Below are 22,145 nucleotides of genomic sequence, written 5' to 3'. Positions count from 1 at the left end.
CTGCCCTGCAAATCTGATCATGCCTCACCCTTCACTTAAATTTGTCTGTGGCTCCCTGTGACCCCCAGGTAATGCAAGCCCAAGGTGGCATTCAAACCTTTACCAACCCAGCTCTTTCTTAACTCGAGCTTCAGCCCCATCCCATATATTCCCTTCTTTAGGCACGCCTCAGCACTTCCTCACTCCACCGTGCTGCTTTCTGCCTCCACACCTTTGCATGTGCTGTCTCAAGAATCCAACCCACTTCCCTGGGCTCACATTCTTGTAGTCCCTCCATGCTTTCTCCCTGGGAAGCTTTCTTTTCCTCCTTCCTCATTTTGGAGCAGCTCTCCCTCCCTTGGATCCTTCCCATGCCCTGAATTCACCCCGTCACAGCCCTGTGTGCGCAGAACCTGCTGTGTGCCAGAATTCCTACTTGCCAGAGAGCTCCTTGAGGGCAGAGACCACATCTGGCTTATTCGCCTCTGCTTGTGCCTAGCACCCAGGAAGAGCTTATAAAATGAGAGAAGGCTCAAGAGCCCAAGCGATTAAAAAAAGAGCAAGAAGAACAAGAGAAAAGAAAAGAAAAGAAAAGGGGCATCTGGATGGCTCAGTCGGTCGAGCGTCTGACTTCGGCTCAGGTCATGGTCTCGTGGTTTGTGAGTTCGATCCCCATATGTGACTCTGTGCTGACAGCTCGGAGCCTGGAGCCTGCTTTGGATTCTTGTCTCTCACTCTCTCTGCCCCTCTCCCCCGCTCATGCTCTGTCTCTCTCTTTCTCAAAAATAAATAAATTAAAAAAAAATGAAAAAAAGACGTCCAAGCTGACTTTCACACTGCAGACTGAACACTCCATCTTCCTTCTGCCAACAAGCCCCTCTCCAATGACAGCAACCTCTCAGACTTCCTGATCATCCAGGACCGGAACCTGGGCGAAAGTCTCCTTCCGCTCGCCCCTCTTCCTTCATCTGTGTCTCTGGAACCTCTTCCCTGCTCTCCATTACCAAAGTCACTAATTTCAGACCCTCTTGCCTGGCCGGCCTCCTGGCCTCCAGACACCATCTGGCTGGCTCTCCTGAGGAATAGTTCTGAGCTCCTCCCTGGCTATTTTCTGAGTCCCTAAAGACTCCCTCAACTCATTGCCTCTGTTGTCAAATCCTGCACTGTTCCCTCCATTGAAGTGTTAAACCTTCAATGTCACTCGCCCCAGGAAGCCTCCTAAATACCCAACTAGGAATGATTGCTTCCTCCCTGCCCCGGTGTGTTTGCTGTTCTTCACTGGTGCTTTTTACTTCCTGCTCTGGAAATTGGTGATCCGTGTGCTTCCTTCTTCTCCCACTTCCTGGAATTGTGGGCTCTTTGAGGGCACGGTACCTGTTTAATTTAGCTCTGTACTGGTGGTGCCTCTATGTCAGAAGTGCTCAAGGAGGGTGGTTGGATAAATGCTACTGAGGTGTGTGGCCATTGTCTGGCTTTCTTATGGAGACCAAATGAAGGTTCCAGGCAGGAGCAGAGAGCAGGGATAATCTCCAATGCGCCGCGCCCCCGCCCCCCCCCCCCCAACTACTTACTTCCCTGTTGAGCACCGGGTCTCCTGGAGCCACTTACCAATGCAGACAGGCTCTTGGGCATCCCAGAAGGGCTGGGTGGCATTGAGACAAGTGAGGATTCTGGCACCTTTCAGCTGGTAGCCAGTGGCACAGCGGAAGCGGGCGCTGCCTCCCGGGTGGAGGCTGGTGACAGTCACAGCTCCATAAGCAGGACGCCGGGGAAAGTGGCAGTTCAGGAGATAGGCTGCAGAGAGAAAATGAGTGACACTGTGTGTGTGTGTGTGTGTGTGTGTGTGTTGTGGGCTGAGTCATAGCTAGGGCAAAAGGGTCCTGCCACAGCCTGCCTGGAGGCGTCACTTGGGGCCAGAGGAAGCACCAGGAATTCCAGAAAAGACTCTGATCCCCTCCCCAGAAGGTGCCAGTGAAATGTCCAGCAGCCTAGGCTGGTTAGCGGAACAAGCACAGAGCTGGAAGTTAGAAGGCTTGGGTTCTGGTCCAAGCTTTCTGGCACTTTTGGCAGATTATTTAGCCTTTCTGTGTCCCACCTCATTTGTTAAATGAGATTCAAAATGCCAGCCTACCTATGGGGTTATTAAGAGAATGAAGGGGATAGTATTTTTTTCCGTTTGGTATCCCTGGAATGTAGCTGATAGCACCTCTTTATGAAACGGTTATTGAAAGGGGTGCCTGAGTGGCTCAGTCGGTTGGGCGTCCAACTTTGGCTCAGGTCGTGATCTCACAGTTTGTGAGTTCGAGCCCTGCATCAGGCTCTGGGCTGACTGACTTGGAGCCTGGAGCCTGCTTCTCTCTCTCTCTCTCTCTCTCTCTGCCCCTCCCCTGCTAGCACTCTGTCTCTCTCTCTCTCTCTCTTAAAAATAAACACTAAAAAAATTTAAAAAAGAAGTGTTTATTGAATGACTTATAGATATGAAAGCACTTGAAATAATAAGTCTATCCTGATGTACTGATATTATTTTTCCTATAGGGGATGAATAGGAATTACAGCCAGAACGATTGAAGTCAGACAGTAAAAAGCTTTTCCAGTATTCATTGGCAAGGGCTGTGGACTTCTTTTAAAAACAGGATGGGGCGAGGGTGGGGAGGCAGGGAACGCCTTCTTGGAAGTTGGGGGAAGGACAAGTTGCCTTGGGAAACTTGGGAACTTTTGGAATTGTCATACCAAGTGTAACCGGACGGTGGCAGCAAATCCTATAAAACAACCTGGCAAGTCCTAACCTGGAGCCAAGCTGGGGTGATAGCTAAAAATGGAGGTCAGCGCTTGGGTCGGAGAGGTGAGAAAGAAGTCCAGGGGGGTCAAGGAGACAGGCTGAATGAAGCCTTGGGCTACAGAGTCTGAAAACTCTTGGGGGTCGTGAGAGAGATGGGGATTGTCTAGACTGAGGATCTTGGGTGGAGGGGCCCACCCTTACTGGTGGCACTAGGTGGATGGGAAGAGAGGTCGAGGCAGGAACTCTGCTGGCCTCTGTGTGATTTGTGTGAATAGAAAAAGGGGGGTTGCCTCTGGGCAGAACAGAATCCAGAAATGAGTTTTGGGATTTTCACCTCTCCTGGTTGTAGTTACTGGGCTTGTGAAAAGAGAGAGGATGATTCACATTCTTCCATGTCTCATGGCCAACGAGTGGTGACTTGTGATTGGCAAGGCAGGACAGGGCGGCCCTTAGGGGGTGGTTCTGGGGTCAGACTGCCTGGGTTTGAATATAGGCTCCCCTACTTGCTGTGTCACCTTGGGCAAGCTGCCTAACTTCTCCATGCCTCAGTTTCCTTGTTTACCCACCCATTTAGAGTATTGCATCCAGTGTTAACGTGAGAGGTTAACTGAGAGGACCTGTGCGCAATGCCGGGCACAGAACAAACACCAAATGTACCAGCCTGCTGTCATTGTTTATAATCTTGATTGATACAAGCACCTCACATCTGCAGGCACCTTCCAGTTTCTAAAATGCCTTCATGTTCTTCTTGCTTGATGTCTACAACACGTTTGGGAGGCAGGAAGGCAAGCTATGGGTTAGTAACTCATTTTCAGGTAGGGAACACTAAGGTTCAGAGAGACTGAGGGACTTGCCCTCATCATGCAGCCAGTGAGTGGTAGGGTGGGCACGTGAAGCTCCTCCCTCTAGAGCCTTCCATGTCCCCTCTCCCACCTGCTTCTCCAGGTGAAGTAGAAACGTGGGCTCAGGAGTCAGAGAAACCTGTGAGCAACAGACAAGCCTGCCCTGGGTGGTTGGTTACCGTGATGGCCGCTTACAATGATCTGGGGACAGACCTGGGGAGGGATGGGGAAAAGAGGGTGGGGCACCCCACCCAGAGCGCAGAAGAGAGGGGTGACACCCAGGGAGGTCTAGGCCACGAGTCAGATGGACTTAAGTCTTTCCTGGGAGTTCCTATCACAACTCTGGGAAGGGAGGTCCCCCATTTCACAGATTAGGAAATTGGGCTGGGATGAGGTGAGAGCAGGAGGCGGGGGGCAGATGAGGAAGCCCCCAGACTCCAGAGAGGCCACTTCCCGGGAGGAGCTTCCTCCTGTTGCCATGACTACCGTTCCCAGGGAGCCTGGATGACTGCAATCTGTTGAGCTATTTTCTCCCTGGCGTCTGTTTCTGGGGCCAAGTCCGGTGCCAGGAATGCTCAGGAGGGAGGAGGGGCATGCCTGGCAGGGCCCTCTGCTTCCTCACCCTGCCTGAGGCTGTGGGAGGGGAGGTGGAACTTGGATTCTGCAGATGAAGCCCTTGTGGGGGCCCATGCTTGTGATCTCCAACATTATCTTGGACAGCTCCGGCAGTGATGTGGGTACTAGTCCCCTCGCCCCCTCTTCTGGCACCCTCTTTCTCCAGCCCAGGGAGACACGCGTGTGAGCACATGCTCCTCCTGTTCCCATCTCTGGGATCAGGGCTAATTACAGCCTATAATTAGGGGAATTACACTCATTAAGGAAAGAGCTGATCATTGACAAAAACTGGGCCGAGGAGGGAGGGCTTCTGGGAGCCGAGCAGGAGGCAGGGCTGGGCCAGCTTTCCTAGCCCCTCCTCGGGGTCTGCACCCCTTGCCAGGCCTCCAGCTCCCTGCCTTCCAGCCACCTTTGTCTGGCCCAACAGAGAGAAGGTCCAGGGTTTTGTGCGAAGGAATTTGCGGCAAGAGAGAAGGTTACCGTGGCGTGAAATTGTGCCCACTGCTAGGGAGGATTGATGAGCCATTAGGGAGGCTGGCCCTTGCCTCAGCTGGCCCCTTGCCTCTGCCAAGACCCTGGGCAGCCCATGCCCACCGCCAGGCTCCATGCTGCCACACCAGACTGCTCTCCCAGTTTGGGTGGAGAGGCTAGAGAGGGGCAAGTGCTTCTTAGGTGGTTCCAGCATCTGTGTCTCCAGCGCCTGTCCTCCTCCCTGGGCTGTGGACCCTGCGGAGCTGCAGAAGTGGGCCCCTATTGATAATGCAGGGCAATGCCGTAATTGTTCACACCAATTATTTCCCCATTAGCACTCCCAGTCTGAACCGGTTACCCTGTTACAGCAGTACAAGGGGTCAAGAAGACTTTGCCTGGGGAAAGGGGGCCAGGAGAGATGCTGATGGAAGAGGGGCAGAGGCAAGCCCCTTTTCCTCCCTTTCCCATCCTGCCAGCTCGTTAATACTTGTTTCGGTTCCTTCATGGAGCATACTAAGTTCATGGAACATCCTAAGTGCTAGGCACTTCACATGAACCCTTTTGTATAATCCTCGTCATGACTTTATGGAGTAGGTATATTGGTCACATTGTACAGCGGAGGAAAAGAAGGTCACAGTGGTCAAATGGCCTGTCCAAGGTCAACCAATGGGAAGGAGATTTAGACACAGATCTTCCCACCTCCTGAGTCTGTGATTTTCCCGTTATATCTTGCCACTCCCTTATTTCCAGAGGTGTTCTGAGCTGACTGGGGCCCGAGACAGGTCTAGGGTGAATGAGGCAGTTCAGAAAGGCCAGGTTGGTAGCAAAGGACCTCCCGTTGGTCATTATCAAGCCCCTTTGACCTTGGCCCCCTTGAATTTGGGGGAGATGGCTTTTATTGCTACTGCTTGTTTAAGGGTCTGCCTCCCCTAGAGATTCTGAATTCCTTGAGGGCAAGGACTTGGAGAGTTCATCTTGATATTGTCAGTGTCCAGCACAGGCCTGGCAAAGAGCAGATGCCTAGGAAAAGTTTACTGAATGAACGAATGAGTGAATGAATAGATGGCAAGGGGCACCCCTGAGGCTACCTGGTTCTGTGTCGGGCCCCCTTCACAACCAGTTCTTTACAGGGTAGTAGGTGGAGGAAGGAAGGTTCTGGAGGTGTCTGATGTGTCTCTGTACAACTAAACAATCACCTTTAGTCGTACAGAGCTTCACTGGGCATCTGTGCCTGTCCCCCGTCTCCCCTCCACCCCCTATACACACTATAATAGCACCAGAGATCCCGAGGAGGGCACCCACTCTGGGCTGGTTCCTCCCTCCGCTGCCCAGGCCTACCTTGGTAGTGGAAATGGAAGGTGCCAGGTCCAGCAGGTGGTGGGAGGCTCTGGAACCTCAGTGCTGCTTGGTGGGTGGGGCTACGGATGACCTGGCCCCTCAGCAAGAAAGACTGGTTGGCCAGAGGCAGCGGGTCAGGCCCCCCCAGACCCTCCACAGTCACCACCTCCCCCTCTCGGAGGCTGATGTTCTGGACCTGTGGTGGGATAGACACAGCAAAGCAGAGCAGTCAGGCTTCTTCCTGCTGACTGAGCCCTGCTGCCCACAGGCTCCCAGAGGCCCCAGGCATGGCCAATCCTCAGGGCCACTTGGCTACTTGAGCCCTCAGGCCCTGAACTAGGCTCTTGAGTGCAGGAGAAGCTCATTTCACTTCCCAGTAACCCCGTGAGCCTGGATCTGAAGTTCATATGCCAAGGTCACATAAATATTATTAGCAGAACTGGAATTTGTAAGCATGCCTTTCTGTCTCCAAAGCTTTTCTTTTTCTTTTCCTTTCCTTTTTTTTTTTTATAATTTTTTCAATGTTTATTTATCTGTGTGTGAGAGAGACAGAGTGTGAGTGGGGGAGGGGCAGAGAGAGAGAGGGAGACACAGAATCCGAAGCAGGCTCCAGGCTCTGAGCCGTCAGCACAGAGCCTGACACGGGGCTCGAACTCACAAACCGTGAGATCATGACCTGAGCCGAAGTCAGATGCTTAACCGACTGAGCCACCCGGGCACCCCTCTTTTCTTTTTTTTAATTTGAGAGAGAGAGAACATGTGTGAGTGGGGGAGAGGGGCAGAGAGAGAGAGAGAAAGAGAGAGAAAGAGAATCCCAAGCAAGTTCCATGCTCAGTGCAGAGCCTGATGCGGGGCTCCATCCCACGATCCTGGGATCATGACCTGAGTCGAAATCAAGACTCAGAAGCTTAACAGACTGTGCCACCCAGGCGCCCCATCTCCAAAGGTTTTCAATGACACCAGGACACCTGCTGCTTCCTATCCCTTCACTTCTCTGGGCTCAGTTTTCTCTTCTGTAAAGTGGGGTGGAGTAGGTATGTTGAACTAGATAGGTGTCCAAGGGCCCGGCCAGCCATGTGAGGTCTTAAGCATCAGATCCATGTGCCCAGCTTCCCCTGGACACCCCCTGCTGGACCCCATATCCAGCCTGCCCCACACTGAGCCACCCCACACCCAGCCAGCAGCTTCCCTCACCGTCCATGTGCATGCCCAAGTTAGAAACTGGCATCTGGCCTCCTCCCTTATACTCTGCCTCCGATCAGTCATTCAATCCTGTCTGTTGGACCCCAATTTTCTTATTACTCTTCATCCCCCTGCCACTTCCCAGCTCCTCACAACTATTACTCACTGGGATCACTGCGGCCGCCTCTCTGCCTGCAGGGCTTCACCCACTCCTCCCTCTGCATCAATACTTTCTGAACTGCAGCCAGCTAATAGCTCCAACCTGTGGCCCGTCGTAGCGCTTCCTTGCTGAAATCCTCTGGTGGCGCTCCGTGGAGCCCGCCAACCCCCCACTATCTAGTCCTGATGCCTTGCCGTGGCCCTCGGGGCCCTGCCCAACTTGGCCTGTGCAGCCAGGCCTTACGCTGTGCGCCTGCACTTCTTGGCCATCAGTGTCTCTTCTCTGGGCCTCTCTCTCTTTTTAAAAAATGTTTATTTATTTTGTTAGAGGAGGTCGGGGAGGGGCGGAGAGAGGGGAGAGAAAGGATCCCGAGCAGGCTCTGTGCTATCCGTGGAGCCCGATGCGGGGCTCGAACTCACGAATTGCGAGGTCGAGAGTCGGACGCCCAACCGACTGAGTCACCCAGGTGCTCCTCTGGGCCTCTTTTTCCAGTCTTCCCTCTGATTGTCCCAGGCCTCTCTGCCACCACCCCAATCCTCAGGCCCTCAATCGCTGGATCATCCTTCTGGGCTCCATGCCTTCATTCAGGCAAACAAGGATTGGACAGCAATAGACTGCCCAGAGGGGAAGTGGCAGTGTGGCCTGGTACAAGGAGCCCAGAGATCTGTTCCTTCCCATATGTCCCAGTTGGCCCTTTCTCTTTATCCCTTAGCTCTGATCACCTCCTGCACATTTTTTCTCACCTGGAGAATGGCCTTGCCCCCTCCCATCCCCAGCTCATCTCTGGGTCCTGGCTGGCTCAGATCAGATTATGTCTCTCTCCTACCCTGTTTGCGACCTCAGACTGCCCAGAGGACAAGGTCCAAACTTCCCAGCTCACAGTTGGCCCCAGTGGCTTTGCCAGCCTCGCTTACCGGCACTGCGAGCAGAGGCTACACCTCCCCCCTCCCCTCTGGACATTTGTATACGCAGGACCCTGCGCAGGGAATGCCCTCTCTTCTTGCCCTCCTGCTGAAGCTGGTCATTCTTTCGGATCTCGGGACCACCACCCTCTGCCTCCCAATCCAGGCCAGTCCGTTCCTTTGCCTCAGGGCCTCCCCACCTCTCTGTACCTCTCCATTAGAGCCCAGGGTGGCGTTCGGGGTCACAATGCCCTCTTCAACGGCCAGTTGCAATAAATCTGTGTGGAGAGAGTGACTGTGTGGACCAGGGGAGGTACATTCCTCGCCAGATCCCTGTGAGCTGAGAAGCACGGAGGATGATGGATGCCAAGCCCAGCCGGATCCAAGGAGACAGTCACGCTCTGGGCCCCTCAGACTGTGGGTGCTGAGGGCAGATGTGCCCCGGGGACTCCTCTGTCTGGGAGAAAAGACCTAGTGGGTCTTTGGGGCCCAAAAGAAGGCTCAAGGCGGGGTGCTGGGCCGGCAGTGTTGCCTCTCCGCGGGGCGCTCTCTTACAGGGCACGTTCGGGTGGAGGCTGCCTGACCATCTGCCGGGGACATTCCTCAGGGAATTGCTGCTGCAGGCAGAGGCTGGATGAGGTCCCTTCAAACTTGGAGATTCTGTGATTCTAGAGTTGGGCAAACAAGACTCACACACGTGGAATCTGTAATTATCGAGAGACGCCAGGCAGCATATAATTCTGACTTAAGTGGCACTGAATGCATGCAGCAGGAATCCTCTAGGGGGGGAACGGAGGGACTGCAGGCTCAGGGAGGGCGTGGAGCAGGTGGGTCTGAGAGGTCCTGGGGAGGAGGAGGAAGGGAGGACATCGCTGCAGGGAAATGAACGTAGCCTTTTCCCTAGTTCCCGTAAACGTCCCTTGACCTACAGCTTCCAGCTCCTGACCCCGCTGTTTTGCCGCCAGCGGAGGCAGCCCCACAATAACAATGACCGTTTATGGAGCACCTACAGTGTGTCCAGCCTCGTTCTGTTTATAGACAGGATTTCGTTCTCACCACACTTCCATAAGGTAGGTGGTAAGATCCCCCGTAAGTAAACATAGGCTCAGAGAGGCTAAGGAACTCAGCAAAAGGTCACAAAAAGCGTTAAGTAGCAGAATCTTGCTTTGCTCGAGGCAAAGGCAATTCCTTCCCTCCCCACCTCATGGCGGTGTTACCTGCAGAAAGCCATCCAGACATCCAGATGTCCATACATCTGTATTCCCAGACCCCAGGCCCACCGGGTTTAGTGTGGGGTGGGTGTTGGCCAGATCTGGCTTTTTCCAAGATGTTGAGATTTATGTTCTCCATAGCCATCCTTCGGCCCCACCCCCGAAGCCCGGGGTAAAACTGGGAAAACTGGGAACTGAGGGCTCTGGTCCCCTCTGATCAAGAGAAGGCATAGCCCCCTCCAGCCAGCCTGGCTTTCAGCCCAGCTTGGCAGTGAGGGTTGCCATGAGATCACAGAAGGGAGTGGGCCTGGGTTGCCCAGGGCTCACATCCAGAAGGCACCCTGTTCTCCGCGAGAGGCTGTCTGGGCAGCCCTGGTCCCTTGGGTTCCCAGCACCCACTTGCAGGCCTGCTGCAGTGGCTGCAATGTCATTTGTCACTTGTTTGAAGGCCAGGCCTGACAGGGGCCAGACAGGGCTGAGTGTTGGACAAGGAGGGTGATGAAGTCTTGATGCAATTTGCAGGCATCTGAAGAGCTTGGGAGACAGATTGAAATGTCAGCTCTGCTCACAAGGGCTGTCTTCCCACACCCCTAGCCGGTGACAAGAGTGGGAGCTGGGGGCCAGGCAGGGGGAAAATAGAGCTGAGGGAGGCGAGGACAGTTCCCCCAGGACCCTGTCTAGCACTGCCCGGCTTCCAGCAGACCATGGGGTCGGTTCAAGGGAGGAAATATAGCCACTTTGAGGAGGCTGACTCTTTCCTGAATGGGAGGTGGGGAGGATGTAGGTTGTGCTCTGCCAACCCCAGACCATCAGCCTTGACTGGCCTGTCTGTCCCCATGGAAGCCGCCAGTCGGGTCTCCAGAACATGCCCTGATGGTATGATTCATGGATGGGATGGTGCCACCATCCCCCAAGTAAACTCTGCACAGGCAGGTGAGCTCAAGGATGACTCTGGCGTGTGAGCCCCACCCCTGGCACCTGAGCCCTCAGCCCCCAGAAGTTGGCCACAGGCCCTGCTCCACTAAACCCTCCAGGTCACCAACACCCATGCATATACTCTGACATAGACCCAAGTTGATGCACACAGCCTCCTCGAACACTTGGCCTGGCACACGTGTGTCCTCACACCCACGTGCTCCCCCACACCCACGTGCTCCCCACGCCCACGTGCCCCCCACACCCTCATGCTCCCCACACCCACGTGCTCCCCTACACCCATGTGCTCCCTCACACTCTCGTGCTCCACCCATCCCTGTGCCTCTCCACTCCAAACAATATTATGATAATCACAATTTTTCCCATGAGACCCTTTACCGTTTTCAAAGCTTTTTCACATCCATTATCCTCTCAGGTCTCACAAAATCTCAACAAGGGAGGCAGAGCAGATTGCATTTACCTCCACTCTATAGATAAGGGAATCTTGTAATCAGAGATGTTGAGACTTCCTCTTTGGGTCACCCAGTAAATCCAAAGCAAAGCCAGGACTCCAGGCCAGGACCTCCGATTCCTGGTCCAGTGCTTTGTCTTCATGCACAGCGCCCCAGGCCCTGCTCCCAAACTGGAGGAATTCGAGGTGGGTGTCTTACAGGAGCAGGCAGGGCTGAGTTGAGAAAAGGGATTGGGTAGAGCCCCCCACCAACAGTCCCCAGCTGAACTCCCTTTTTAGATTCACCACACCTGCCCAATCGCCTGGGCCGGGGGAAGAACAGGTGCTCTTAAGTCCTGGAATCAAACCCTGGCTCCATCACCGACCACTTGAAAGGGCCTTGGGCAGGTCACGTGACCTTTTTGAACCCCAGTTTCGTGTGTGAAATGGGATGGCTGTACCAACCTGATAGGGCCGTAAGGATTAAGTTAGATCCTACCTGTAAGGGGCTTAACACAGAACAAGCACAGCTTAGCAGTCCTCTTCCCCTTTCCTGGGGAGATCTGGGCCCTACCTTGGTAAGACCATGGCTCTTGCCATGGTGAGAGCTGTCACCAAAAGACCCTTAGCCTCAGGTCTGCCAGGCTCTGCCTAGGAGGCACTGGACCTGGGAGCCACCCTCTCTCTGGCTCAGGTTCTACAGCTGCGAGGAAGCAGGAAGCAGGGTCAAGAGCTGGAGGGGCTACTGTCCAGTCTGGCTTATGAGGGAAACTCCTGAACCCAAAAAAGGAGATGTGCTCGGAGGGACTGGCTGGGAGGGCCCTTCCGCATCATTTGGTTCATCTCCTTTTACAGAGAGGGAAACCAGTCCAGAAAAGGCCAGGGGCTCTGCCCAGGTACCAAGAGATGGGCTGCAGAGGCAGGACTGGAGCCCCAGTCCCTCATGACAGCCTCTGTGCTCTTGTCGGAACCGATGCCTGTTCGCAAGCTCTTATGAGCTTGAGTCTGCCTTGGGGATGGGGAGAATGGCCTAAATCCGTGGGGCTAGACCTGCCTGTGCCCCTGAAACCCCCCTCAGATTAGCCTTCCGGGAGCCAGAAAAGAGGAGGTTGCCCAGAAACCTCCTGGGCCGGAGGTTGACTGGCTACCCTACTGGTGTCCACATCAGGCCTGGTCCCAGAGTTCCGGCTATCATACTGGCAGCTGACCTGGCACGGGAGAGCTGTGTTCCAGTGCAGCCACCTGGGGCACGAGGGTAGGGACTATGAGCAGCTGTGCCCAGGCTCCAGATGGTACAGAGAACAGCCAAGCCAAGATGGAGGCTGGCAGTGGGAAGGCTCTTGGAATGCCAAGTGCAATGAGAGGCACACGCCAGGCCCAGAAAGGCCTGGAGCCCTCGGGGGAGACCGGCTGCCTGGAGAAGGGATGGGACCCCCATGGGCCATCCTGAAGGGGCTTCTCTGGATCTCACAAGAAAGAGCCTAGCCCAGTGCCTGACCCCAGCTGACACAGGAAAACCTCCTCTGATTACGGAGGGCCTGGCCTGTCTCCTTCGTGTGGGCGGCTCAGACGTCCAGCCTCACCAATAGCTGCAGCACCCCGAAGGGAGGGAGGCAGGGTGATGAGGGGCTGTGGTCCAAGACATGAAGAGCTGGGGCGTTAGGGATTCTGGAACCCGTGAGGCTGTTCCTCATGCAAAGGGTCTTGTCTGGGGCCCCGGACTTTAGCCAGGGTTGTGGTCACATGGCAGGGGCTCAGCATGGTGTCAGGGATGTGACTTGTGGGTCCTTAACATGCTCTTCTCCTCTCATGGTTTCTCTCATCCCTCCTGCCTGGATTCCATCCCTTCCACCTACCCTGAGCCATCCCTGTGAATTCATGGAGGGGCAGGCAGGGACTTACCCACAATGGAGAGAAGCCACACGCCTTTCCCCAGTCTCAAGGAGCCACAGGCACCCTCTAGGCCTTCCGGCTGCCTCACCCACTTCATCCCCTACTGCCCTGGGCAGAAGAGCCCTGATTTCAGGCCTAGCGCCTGGCCGGAGTGCAACCCAGAAGCCCCTAAGCTCACCTTCTGTTCCTGTGCAATAAAGTCACCTGTCCCAAACTGCCTGGCAACCTTCAAACGGCCAGTCTGACATACCCGCTGCTTCTCAGCCCAGGCTTGTCTGCTGACCTCTCATCTGTCAGGCCCCAGAGCAGGTCTCATTGCCTCCAGAAATCCTTCTCCGGCCCTCCAGGCCGGTGAAGCGTGCCCCATCCTGGAATTCCCACAATCCCCTGCGCTTCCCACTCCATCCCGACGGCGCCGAGCATTCTGTTTAGGACTTCTGTCTCCCCCAGGAACTGTGTCTAACACCAGCACAGGGTCTGGCGCACGGTAATCGCTCAGTTTACATTTGGAGAACGGATTCATTTGCCAAACCACATTAGTTACTGATTAACTGAGTGACTTGGGCAATTCCCTGTCCTTGCTAGCCTCAGTGTTTCCCACTCTCCACGGGTACTGGTCTGCAGTATCCGCAATTCTTCAGGTTCCAAAGCCACCTGCGTGGTGTGGCCAGGAGGCCCAGACAGGGGTAGAGGTTGCCAGAACTGGCCCTGGAAGGAGACGGACCTTAACTCTCGCTTCAGCCCTGGCTGATTCTGCCCCTTCCTTCCTGGCCCTTCCTGCCGTGGCCTCAGACTCTAAGTCAGACCACCGGGGCCTACGGGGTCCCCAAGGACTCTGCCCCATGGTGGTGAGGTAGAGGTGGTGAGGCAGCCAGTACCTGCCTGCCACATTTCCACACAGCGATCCAGGGCTGTGGCAGGGCTTCATCTCAAGGTTGCCTGGTAACAGCTTTTGCATTCTGATGAAAAAAAAAAAAAATGTGGCGGCACCAGACAACAGACACAGGGCTTATATGGCGGCGGGGGGTGGGGGGGGGTGGGGCGTCTAGGGTGGGGCTCGTGCCTGGGGCCATGGCGTGGCCGGGGGCAGGCAAAGCCGGTGTCTTGCTCCATTGTGGAGAGTCCCGGGACTGGGCCTAGCCTGGCCCAGCGGGCTTCAGTGGGGACGGTAGGCTCGGGGGGCAAGCGCAGCCAGCTCGGGCCTGCAGGAGGGCACCCAGCCTGGCATCTGCCCCTTCCCATCCCCTTTCCCACACCTGCAGCTGGCGCCTTCCACCCGGTGAGCCACAGCCGGTGCCACCTCTCATTAGGTGATGATTTTACATTAATTACCTTAATTAAGCGGCACTGAGTGCTAATGGCTCAGGGGGGTGGTGGTGGCTTCTCCTAATTACCCTCCCAGTCAGCCCAGAGCGAGGGGCACACGGCTTGGCAGAGTAGGAGCAAACGGTTACAGAAAGGAAGGGAGGGACCCACCAGTGGTGGGAGAGGGGCCCCTCCCCCTGCCACTCCGGCCCTGGCTCGGAGACCTGGACCTGACATCTCCAGGACAGGTGTAGCCGGCCCAGATCCAGAGGCTTTGGGATGTGTGGGGAGCAGGCCAGGAGCTGGGAGCAAGCAGCACCGCCCTATTTCCTGGACTCCTCTGCCCCCTTCTCTGTGCTCCTCAGTCACCTGCCTGGTTCCCTCAGCTAGGCTGAATGCCTCTCTCCACCTCCATTCTGTCTCCAGACTCAGGCCAATGTCACCACATTCCTTCCTTCCTCCATCCATCTGTCCAGTCAGTCAGTCCATGGAGACCCCATGGCGGGCCCTATACTCCAAGGTACCCCTCCAGGAGCTCACGGTCTAGCTGGGGAGCTGGCCAGCTATAAACAGGCCCACAGGACAAGGCGTTGGGAGAGAATTCACAGAGAAAGTGACACCAAGGGTGAGTCCTGGGAGGGGACAGTAGGATGACTCTTCTGGGCAGAGGGACGAGCACATCCAGTCGGGGCTTGTGAGGAAAGCGGGCTTGGCCCATCCGGTTAGCTGCATGTTGCTTAGTGCAAAGGGGCAGTGGACAATGAGGGAGGAAGTGGCTAGACATGGGTCAGAGGGACTGGCCATGATTCAGAGGCCCCTGGGGAGGTGTGGTGGGGGAGGATTGATTTCATATGGGAAACACTACTGCAGTGGAGGGCGCTGGCTGGCTCAGCTGGAAAAGCATGTGACTCTTGATCTCAGGGTTGTGAGTTCAAGCCCCACATTGGGCATAAGAGCTTACTAAAATTAAAATAAAATAAAATAAAATAAAATAAAATAAAATAAAATACAATAAAATAAAATAAAATAAAACAAAACAAAATAAAATAATAAAATAAAATAAAGATGACTACAGGGGCGCCTAAGTGGCTCAATTTGTTAAGCGTCCAACACTTGCTTTCAACTCACGTCATGATCTCATGGTCTGTGAGATCAAGCCCCTCATCGGGCTCTGTGCAGACAGCATGGAGCCTGTTTGGGATTCTCTCTCTCCCTCTCTCTTTAACCCCTCCCCCCACCACGCATGTACAGGTGCCCTCTCTCCCTCTCTCTCTCTCAAAATAAATAAACATTAAAAAGATGACTAGAGTGGAGGTGGAGGACAGTGGGGGCAATCATGAGTGGGGTGACCAGTGAGGCAGCCACTGCATCATCTGGGGGAAGGATGATGGAGGTTGGACCATGTGGTGGTTGTGGGGACGGAGGGGAGAAGCAGGCAGATCTGAGTTTTGGGGAATGTTATGATAGAATGTGCGCAGGGGGAGACAGGACCCAGAGACGAGGGAGAAAGAAGGGCCAGGCTGACCTCACCGTGCAGTTCCAGGTGCCATCCACGTTGCACAGTGGTGGCCCTGTTCCATGTTTCTGATGGGTTAGGGTCCATCTCTAAGGTCAGGAGTGGTGCGGTATGCAGGTTTGGGGGAGCAAAAGGGAAGAGTTGGGTTTGAGGTGCATGGGGGTGGAAGAGCCTGTGGGATATCCTTGAGGACCTTCGGGCTCAGGTTTGAGGATTAAAAGAGTCTTCATCCAAGGGAGGGATGAGATGGCCCAGAAAGGGCAGGTGGCAGGAGGCTGGGACTGTGGGTCTGACTTGCCCACCAGCTGACGGTGCACCACGTCTGTCTCCCTCACCTCTGCACCCCAGGAGTCAGCACAGGACCTGGCCAGAGGAGCTGCTCAGGGAGTATTTGCTGAAGGCATGAGTGAGTGAATAAGTGAGTCATTGACGCTGCATGGCTCTTTCGAGCCCAACCACACAGCCCTGAGTTCTTGCTACTCAGTCACATAAATTCAGAGACTCACCCAATCCCCTGCCCCTCCAAGGGTAGAGCCCCTCCTCAAGCTCTCCTGAGCTCCTGGGGAAGAGCATGGGCTCGTCTGCCCCTCCTGCAGCCCCTTTCAACCTAAGGCGTTACTAGTTGGGCACAGTAGCTCTTTAGTCCCTGGTGCATAGGGCAGAAACTGGCCAAGTTTGGGGTCCAGCCCTGGCTCTAGGCCCCCCTCCAACTGATGCCCCTGAGCATCCCCACCTCCCCCAATAGCCAGCACCTTTCTGGAAAGATCATACACCAGCCCCAGATTTGTCTCCGCCAGATCCAGGCTGCTTACCTTGATTTCTACGCCGTAGCCAGGGTAGACGGAGATGTAGTAGAAACAGTCCAGGCCGACATCAATAGGTGAGCTGGGGGCCATGGGGGAGTCCAAAGATCCCTCTGGGCCTGAGAAATTCCAGCTACAAGGGCCTGGGAGGCAGGAGGAAACAAAAGGCTAAGCCCAGCTCTGGTGAAGTTGGTTCAACCAAGGCTGATCAGTGTGTGTGTGTGGGGGGGGGTGTGTGAAGCCCGCCTCTTGGGACGTCTATTCCCCTGTTGAAAGAAGGGACCACCTTTTCTTGAGCACCTACTATATGGAATCTTAGCTCAGTTCTCACAAAGGCTCACTGAGGTCTGTCTTCTTACCACTATTTAACAGAGAAGGCTCAGAGAGGTTCAGCAAAATTCCTAGGGTCTGTTGTAGTCGCTTCCAATCAGGGTTTGAACCCAGGTCTATCTGGTTCCCATCCACATGCCTCCTACGTGCTGGCCCTTGGTGCCAAAGGGCAAGGCAGGGTGGCACAGTGACAGAGACAGAGGAACGCGGGGGCCCCGCATTTCCCCGATCCCCATTTCTAGATCTGCAAGCCAGCGAGCAGCTGACCTGGTGGCTGGACGGTGGTGATGGTGGTGGTGATGATGGTGGCGGTGGTCTCCTCATCGTCCCCTGAAGCTGTAGAGGTGGCGATAGTTCCCTCCATCCCAAGTCCCGTGGTCTGGGGCCCAACCTCTGGAGCCCATGGCCTGCCCATGTCTCCAGGACCCTCCTGGGTTGGAGTCCATGCTCTGCTAGGGGGTGTAGTACTGGGCCTTTCCCCTGGGCCTGGGGTGGGCACTGGAGGCAAGGGAGCTGTGATACGAAGCACAGGAGCCTCTGACTCCAGGCTCCAGGGTCTTTCTCTGGACTGGGGCTGAGTGGGTGCCGCGGCCATGGCCGGAGTGGGGCTGGTGAAGACAGGGCGGCTGTCCTGGTTGGCCAGGCGGGGAAGGGGACTCGGGGTGAATGGTGTAGGTGGGTCCGGCTGGAAGGGCAGCGCCGGCCTCAGCCCTGCCTCGCCCCCCTCTAGCCCTTCTTGTAGGAATTCCTCGAGCAGCGGGTGGTGGTTGAGCAGTTTCAGGGTAGGGGCTGTTGTGACGAAGTGGACGCCTCGCTCCGGCTGCTCAGGCGTGGGGGCCACTGTCAGTTCCCCATCCGTCTCCTCGATGCCTGGGGCCTGCCCTTCCCCCGTGGTCGGGGCCTCTGAGGAGAGTCCTGAAATAATAACGAATCATCAGAGGTGCCCCCCTGCCCCACCGTGAACAGCGTCACCCCCAGTCCACACAGCAGGAGATCCATCTCTCTGTTGACGGAGAGACTTGGGGAGTGTGCTCAATGTCCAGAACCAGGAGCTACAGAGTTTGAGAGCTGGAAATGAGGGGACATCACATATCTCACGTGACAGCCTTGAGATATGTGATGTCCCCTCGTTTCCCCTCCGACACCAGAGGTGGACGCGGTTACTCTATCTGTCCACTATTTTCTGCCGTTCTCAGATTCGGCCTCAGACTCCTTCTCAACACAAGATGCCCGGCAACCAGCCTTGATAACTCAGACCGACAGGACAAATACGTATTTGCCATTCCTAATTGGGGCCTTCGTTTTGTAGGTGAGGAAACAGGCCAAAGAAAGGAAGTGGGGGCGTCTGGGTTGAGCATCTGACTTCGGCTCAGGTCATGATCTCACGGTTTGTGAGTTCGAGCCCCGCGTCGGGCTCCGTGCTGACAGCTCGGAGCCTGGAGCCTGCTTCGGATTCTGTGTCTCCCTCTCTCTCTGCCCGCCCCCTCCCGCTCATTCTGTGTGTGTGTGTGTGTGTGTGTGTGTGTGTGTGTCTTAAAAATAATACACATTAGGGGCGCCTGGGTGGCGCAGTCGGTTAAGCGTCCGACTTCAGCCAGGTCACGATCTCGCGGTCCGTGAGTTCGAGCCCCGCGTCGGGCTCTGGGCTGATGGCTCGGAGCCTGGAGCCTGTTTCTGATTCTGTGTCTCCCTGTCTCTCTGCCCCTCCCCTGTTCATGCTCTGTCTCTCTCTGTCCCAAAAATAAATAAAAAACGTTGAAAAAAATTAAAAAAAAATAATACACATTAAAAAAGAAAACAAAAAAAGAAAGGAAGTGGCTTGCTCCGGGTCACACACCAAAAACCCTTCGCAAGAGTCCGATCCCCCCACCACAGTGACTTTTCCACCTGAGATGATAGGGCTGTCAAGTTCATTTTCCGTTCCCAGTGAAGCTGCTAGTCATTAGTTTCAGGAAATGCTTCATATATTTGGGGTTTTGTTTTAGATTCCCTCACGGGTACATAGCATCTTTGTTAGGGTCCCATTTGGTCCTATTTCTCTCGCTTCTCAGAAAATCGTTTCTTTCGTCTTTTTTTTTTTTTTTTTGATCCTTTTAGAACAGTGATGTGAACAGAGTAGGAAGAGCCAAGAGCTAGAATAAATCATATGTGGCTTCAAACCCCAAATCCATTCTGCTTTGAGGCTGTTGACCTCAGGCAAATAACCTAAACTCTCTGCAACTTAGTCTACTCATCTGTAAAATGGGGTTTAGTTGGGGGATTAAGTGAGATCATACTACTTCTTTTCCTCATTTGATATGTGTCTCTAAATTCCCGTGATCTTTCTTAAGATACTAGCCAGGACTATCTAGGGCAGGGTCTAAAGCAGGGATAGAATGCTTAGCCCCAATCCATGGCAGACATTGTTAGCCAGTTTGGAGTATTCCTTGCTGAGCCGCATGGGACTTCAGAATCCTTCTCGACACAGTTATCCAGGCAGCCACTACTAATCAATTCGAAAGGCTGCGGAAGAGGCAACTCATTTGCTCTCGCTGGTTCGAGGTACAGGTTGCTCTGCTATCGATTATTTTGACTTTTTGAACCACAGAGCTGGACAGATGATGCATATTCTGCTTGTGGGCCACTAAGCTCTCCAGATCCTTAACTGCCAGGAAAAGGTCAATGGATGCTGGCTCCAGATTCAGCTCATATAGAATTCTGCCAGTTCCGAGAAGGCCAGGAGGATATTCTGGTTCTCACAGCTCTCAAAATGGCTGCATGAGCACTTGACGGGAAACACAGCCAGAGCGAGTTAACAGTTTGCGAGGAGAAGGTTGGTTCCTCTGAATGTCTGATGGTGGGGTTGTCATTCCACAGGCTCACACCCACCCCACGGATTGGCAGGCGTGAGGAAGTGGCAGATGGCCTACATTCTGTTCAGGAGCCCATAGCAGCTCTGATGTGTCAGACAAATGGGAGGAGGGAGGAGACGGGGTGGGAGAGGTAGGGGCAGGTCAGAGGGCTCTCCGTGGTTCTGGGCCTTGGTGCCCCGAGACCCTGAGAAAACAGGACCAACCCTTATCTCCTGAGATGCCCACTAAAGCAGCTCATCTGTGCTTTGGCATTCCGTGCCAGACATTGACGACACAATGCCCAACCTCGATGCCCAGCCAGGCCCATACCCCCCAGAGCAGATGGTCGGCCAGTGCCCTGTGTCTTTCATTTGAGTCACTAACGGAGGGGCCAGGCAGTGCTTGTGACATGCCAGGACAGGGCTACTCTCTTTGCCCACCTCCCAGATGCCACACAGTCTTTGCCAGGTGAGCCGAGACTGATCTTAACATGGCACAAGGAACGGGACCCTCTCTCATCACGTAGACTGAAGACCAGTGTCCCCTTCTGGGATTGCCCGATAAGACATGTGGCCCGTGGCTCCCAGGGCAGGTACCTGTGCGATTCTTGACTGGGAGAGGGAGGACAAGGAGATCCTCTAACTCAGGAAGGGACCATAGCGGGCCCAGCTCCTCCCGCTGGCTGCCAGGTGGGTACCAGGCAATGGAGCGGAGCTAATGGGCACCTCCCGTCACTGTCGATTGCACTGATTGTGTTATCTGGGGGGACTGAGCACTTGGTTAAATGGGATCGAGATAGCATATCAAACCAGCAAATTGATTCTGTAATCAGCTGCCACTTGGTCCCGGAGGGTGCTACCCACTGTCAGAGAGGGTAAGATAACATTTCTGGGAGACAAGCCATTTCTGGGGAGAGGGCATCTCCCGATATCCTGGTTGACTCTGATGGAAGCCCGAGGCCCTGTGACCTGTCCTTCCTGCCACCGGGTTCCTGGGGTTTTCTGCCTGGGCTGAGTTCAAAGGTGCAGAGACTGACAGAGGGAGAGAATGTGAGGCAGGGGATGGTGAAAGGGGGTGTCAGGACCCCAGATGCTCAGTCTCATCAGGTGCCTACTGTCTTCCAGTCACTGAGTCAGGCTGTTCCCGGATCTTGTATTATTTAATTGATACTACAACTCCGTGAGAGGGGAATTATAAAGAAGCTGAAGCCTAGAGGGGAGGGGTGAGGACCTGCCCAGTGGCACAGTGGTGGAGCTGGGATCAAACTATGCTGATCTGGCTTCAAAGCCTTAGTCTTCCCGTGATACTAGCCTGCCTCACAGGAGAGCCGAGCTATCCAGTGGAGAAGCCTCTAGTCAGGTGAGGAAACTAAGGCTCGGAGAGATAATGGACTTGTCCAAGGTCTGGTGCAGTTTGCAAGTAGTTAGGGCCAGAATTTCTGGCATCCGGAGCCTGGTCTGGACCCTCAGGAAGCCTTCTGCCCGGAACTCAGGGAGCACTCACCCGGTGCCCCAAGCACCTCTGAATCTGGGGCCCAAACCAGAAACAATAACACGGTTTCTCTGGGCGCGGCCAGAGTCCCACATACCTGGGTTCAAGGGTCAGCTCTGCCACGTGGGCCCCCTTCCCAGGAGCCCAGGCAAGTTGCCTCTCAGGGTTTTTGTGTCCTCAGGTGCAAAACGGGCCCTTGGGAGGGGTTTTATGAGACTTGGTGCTCTAAAGTGTAGTTTCTCAAGGGAGGCACTGAGGGAGAGGCCACACCCCAGAGGCTGGGCAGCCCCCACCCACTCCTGCCAGGGCAACATTGAGGCAGGCCTGGGGTGGGGAGGAGATGGCCCTGGACACGGGCTCTCCTCTCTGAGGGAACATGTTCCCTGTTGTGTGGCCGTGTGTGTGACCCCGAGCACGTCAGCATCGTCGTCTGTTAAATGAGGATATTCCAGCATGCAAAGGGCAGCTACCTCTAGGCCTGCATGTCGTTGGTGGACAGGTCCCCCATGATCCCCACCTGTGAGCTCCACCCCCCACCCCCCCCACCCCCACCCCCCGCTGCCCCGACACAGGGATGCCCTCCCGGGGCTGCTCCTCTCTCCTCTCCTCCAGTAGGGAGGGAGGGCCGGGGGCCACTTCTTCCAAGAGGGCTGGGTCCGGGAAAGACCCGTCCCCTCCGCGCATCCCCCCTCCCCCGCGCAGACGAGGCCGGAGCTTCCCGGCAGCCCCCCCGCCCTGGTGTGGCCCCGCCGTCGCCTGGGCCCTCCCCCCGCATTAGCTCTTAAGCTATGCAAATAGACATCGGAGGGAGCCCTGTTTAAAGTATTTAGACGAAATGAAAAAAGGCTTTCATCGGCACTAATGAGCCATTCAGGATGCCTCCCCGGTGGATTCTCTCCCGCTCCCGCCTCCCGGCCGGCGCAGCCCCCCCGGTGGCCCCTCTTGGGAATGGAGGCCTCCCTCCCACCCCCGCTGGAGGCCCAGACTGGGCAGCCTAGGAAAGGGCGCCGGTCCTACCCCCTCCTCCCCGGGGGCCCAGCTTGGTGAGGTTACAGAGAAGAGCCTGGGGCTCAATGCTGCCCCCGCCCCCGCAGGCCTGGATTGGAAGGAGGGGTGGGTTGTCTAGCCTCT

General features: G+C 55.2%; 1 protein-coding gene across 4 annotated transcripts in view; it reads right to left on the bottom strand.

Annotated features, from left to right (window-relative positions):
* Positions 1–22,145, bottom strand: part of SEZ6 (seizure related 6 homolog) — a 46,110-nt gene that overhangs the window by 6,990 nt on the left and 16,975 nt on the right. For all 4 annotated transcript variants that reach the window (XM_043583535.1, XM_043583536.1, XM_043583538.1 and 1 more), the window contains exons 2-5: positions 16,960–17,607; positions 16,372–16,505; positions 6,025–6,220; positions 1,588–1,773 (exon numbers count right to left, since the gene is read on the bottom strand). In XM_043583535.1, coding sequence (XP_043439470.1) covers positions 1,588–1,773; positions 6,025–6,220; positions 16,372–16,505; positions 16,960–17,607 — 1,164 coding nt within the window. The remainder of the gene's footprint in view (positions 1–1,587; positions 1,774–6,024; positions 6,221–16,371; positions 16,506–16,959; positions 17,608–22,145) is intronic.

This window comes from Prionailurus bengalensis, chromosome E1, assembly GCF_016509475.1.
Source record: "Prionailurus bengalensis isolate Pbe53 chromosome E1, Fcat_Pben_1.1_paternal_pri, whole genome shotgun sequence".
Lineage (NCBI taxonomy): Eukaryota > Metazoa > Chordata > Mammalia > Carnivora > Felidae > Prionailurus > Prionailurus bengalensis.
Note: the sequence above shows the minus strand (reverse complement) of the source record. Positions and strands in the feature narration are given on the sequence as shown.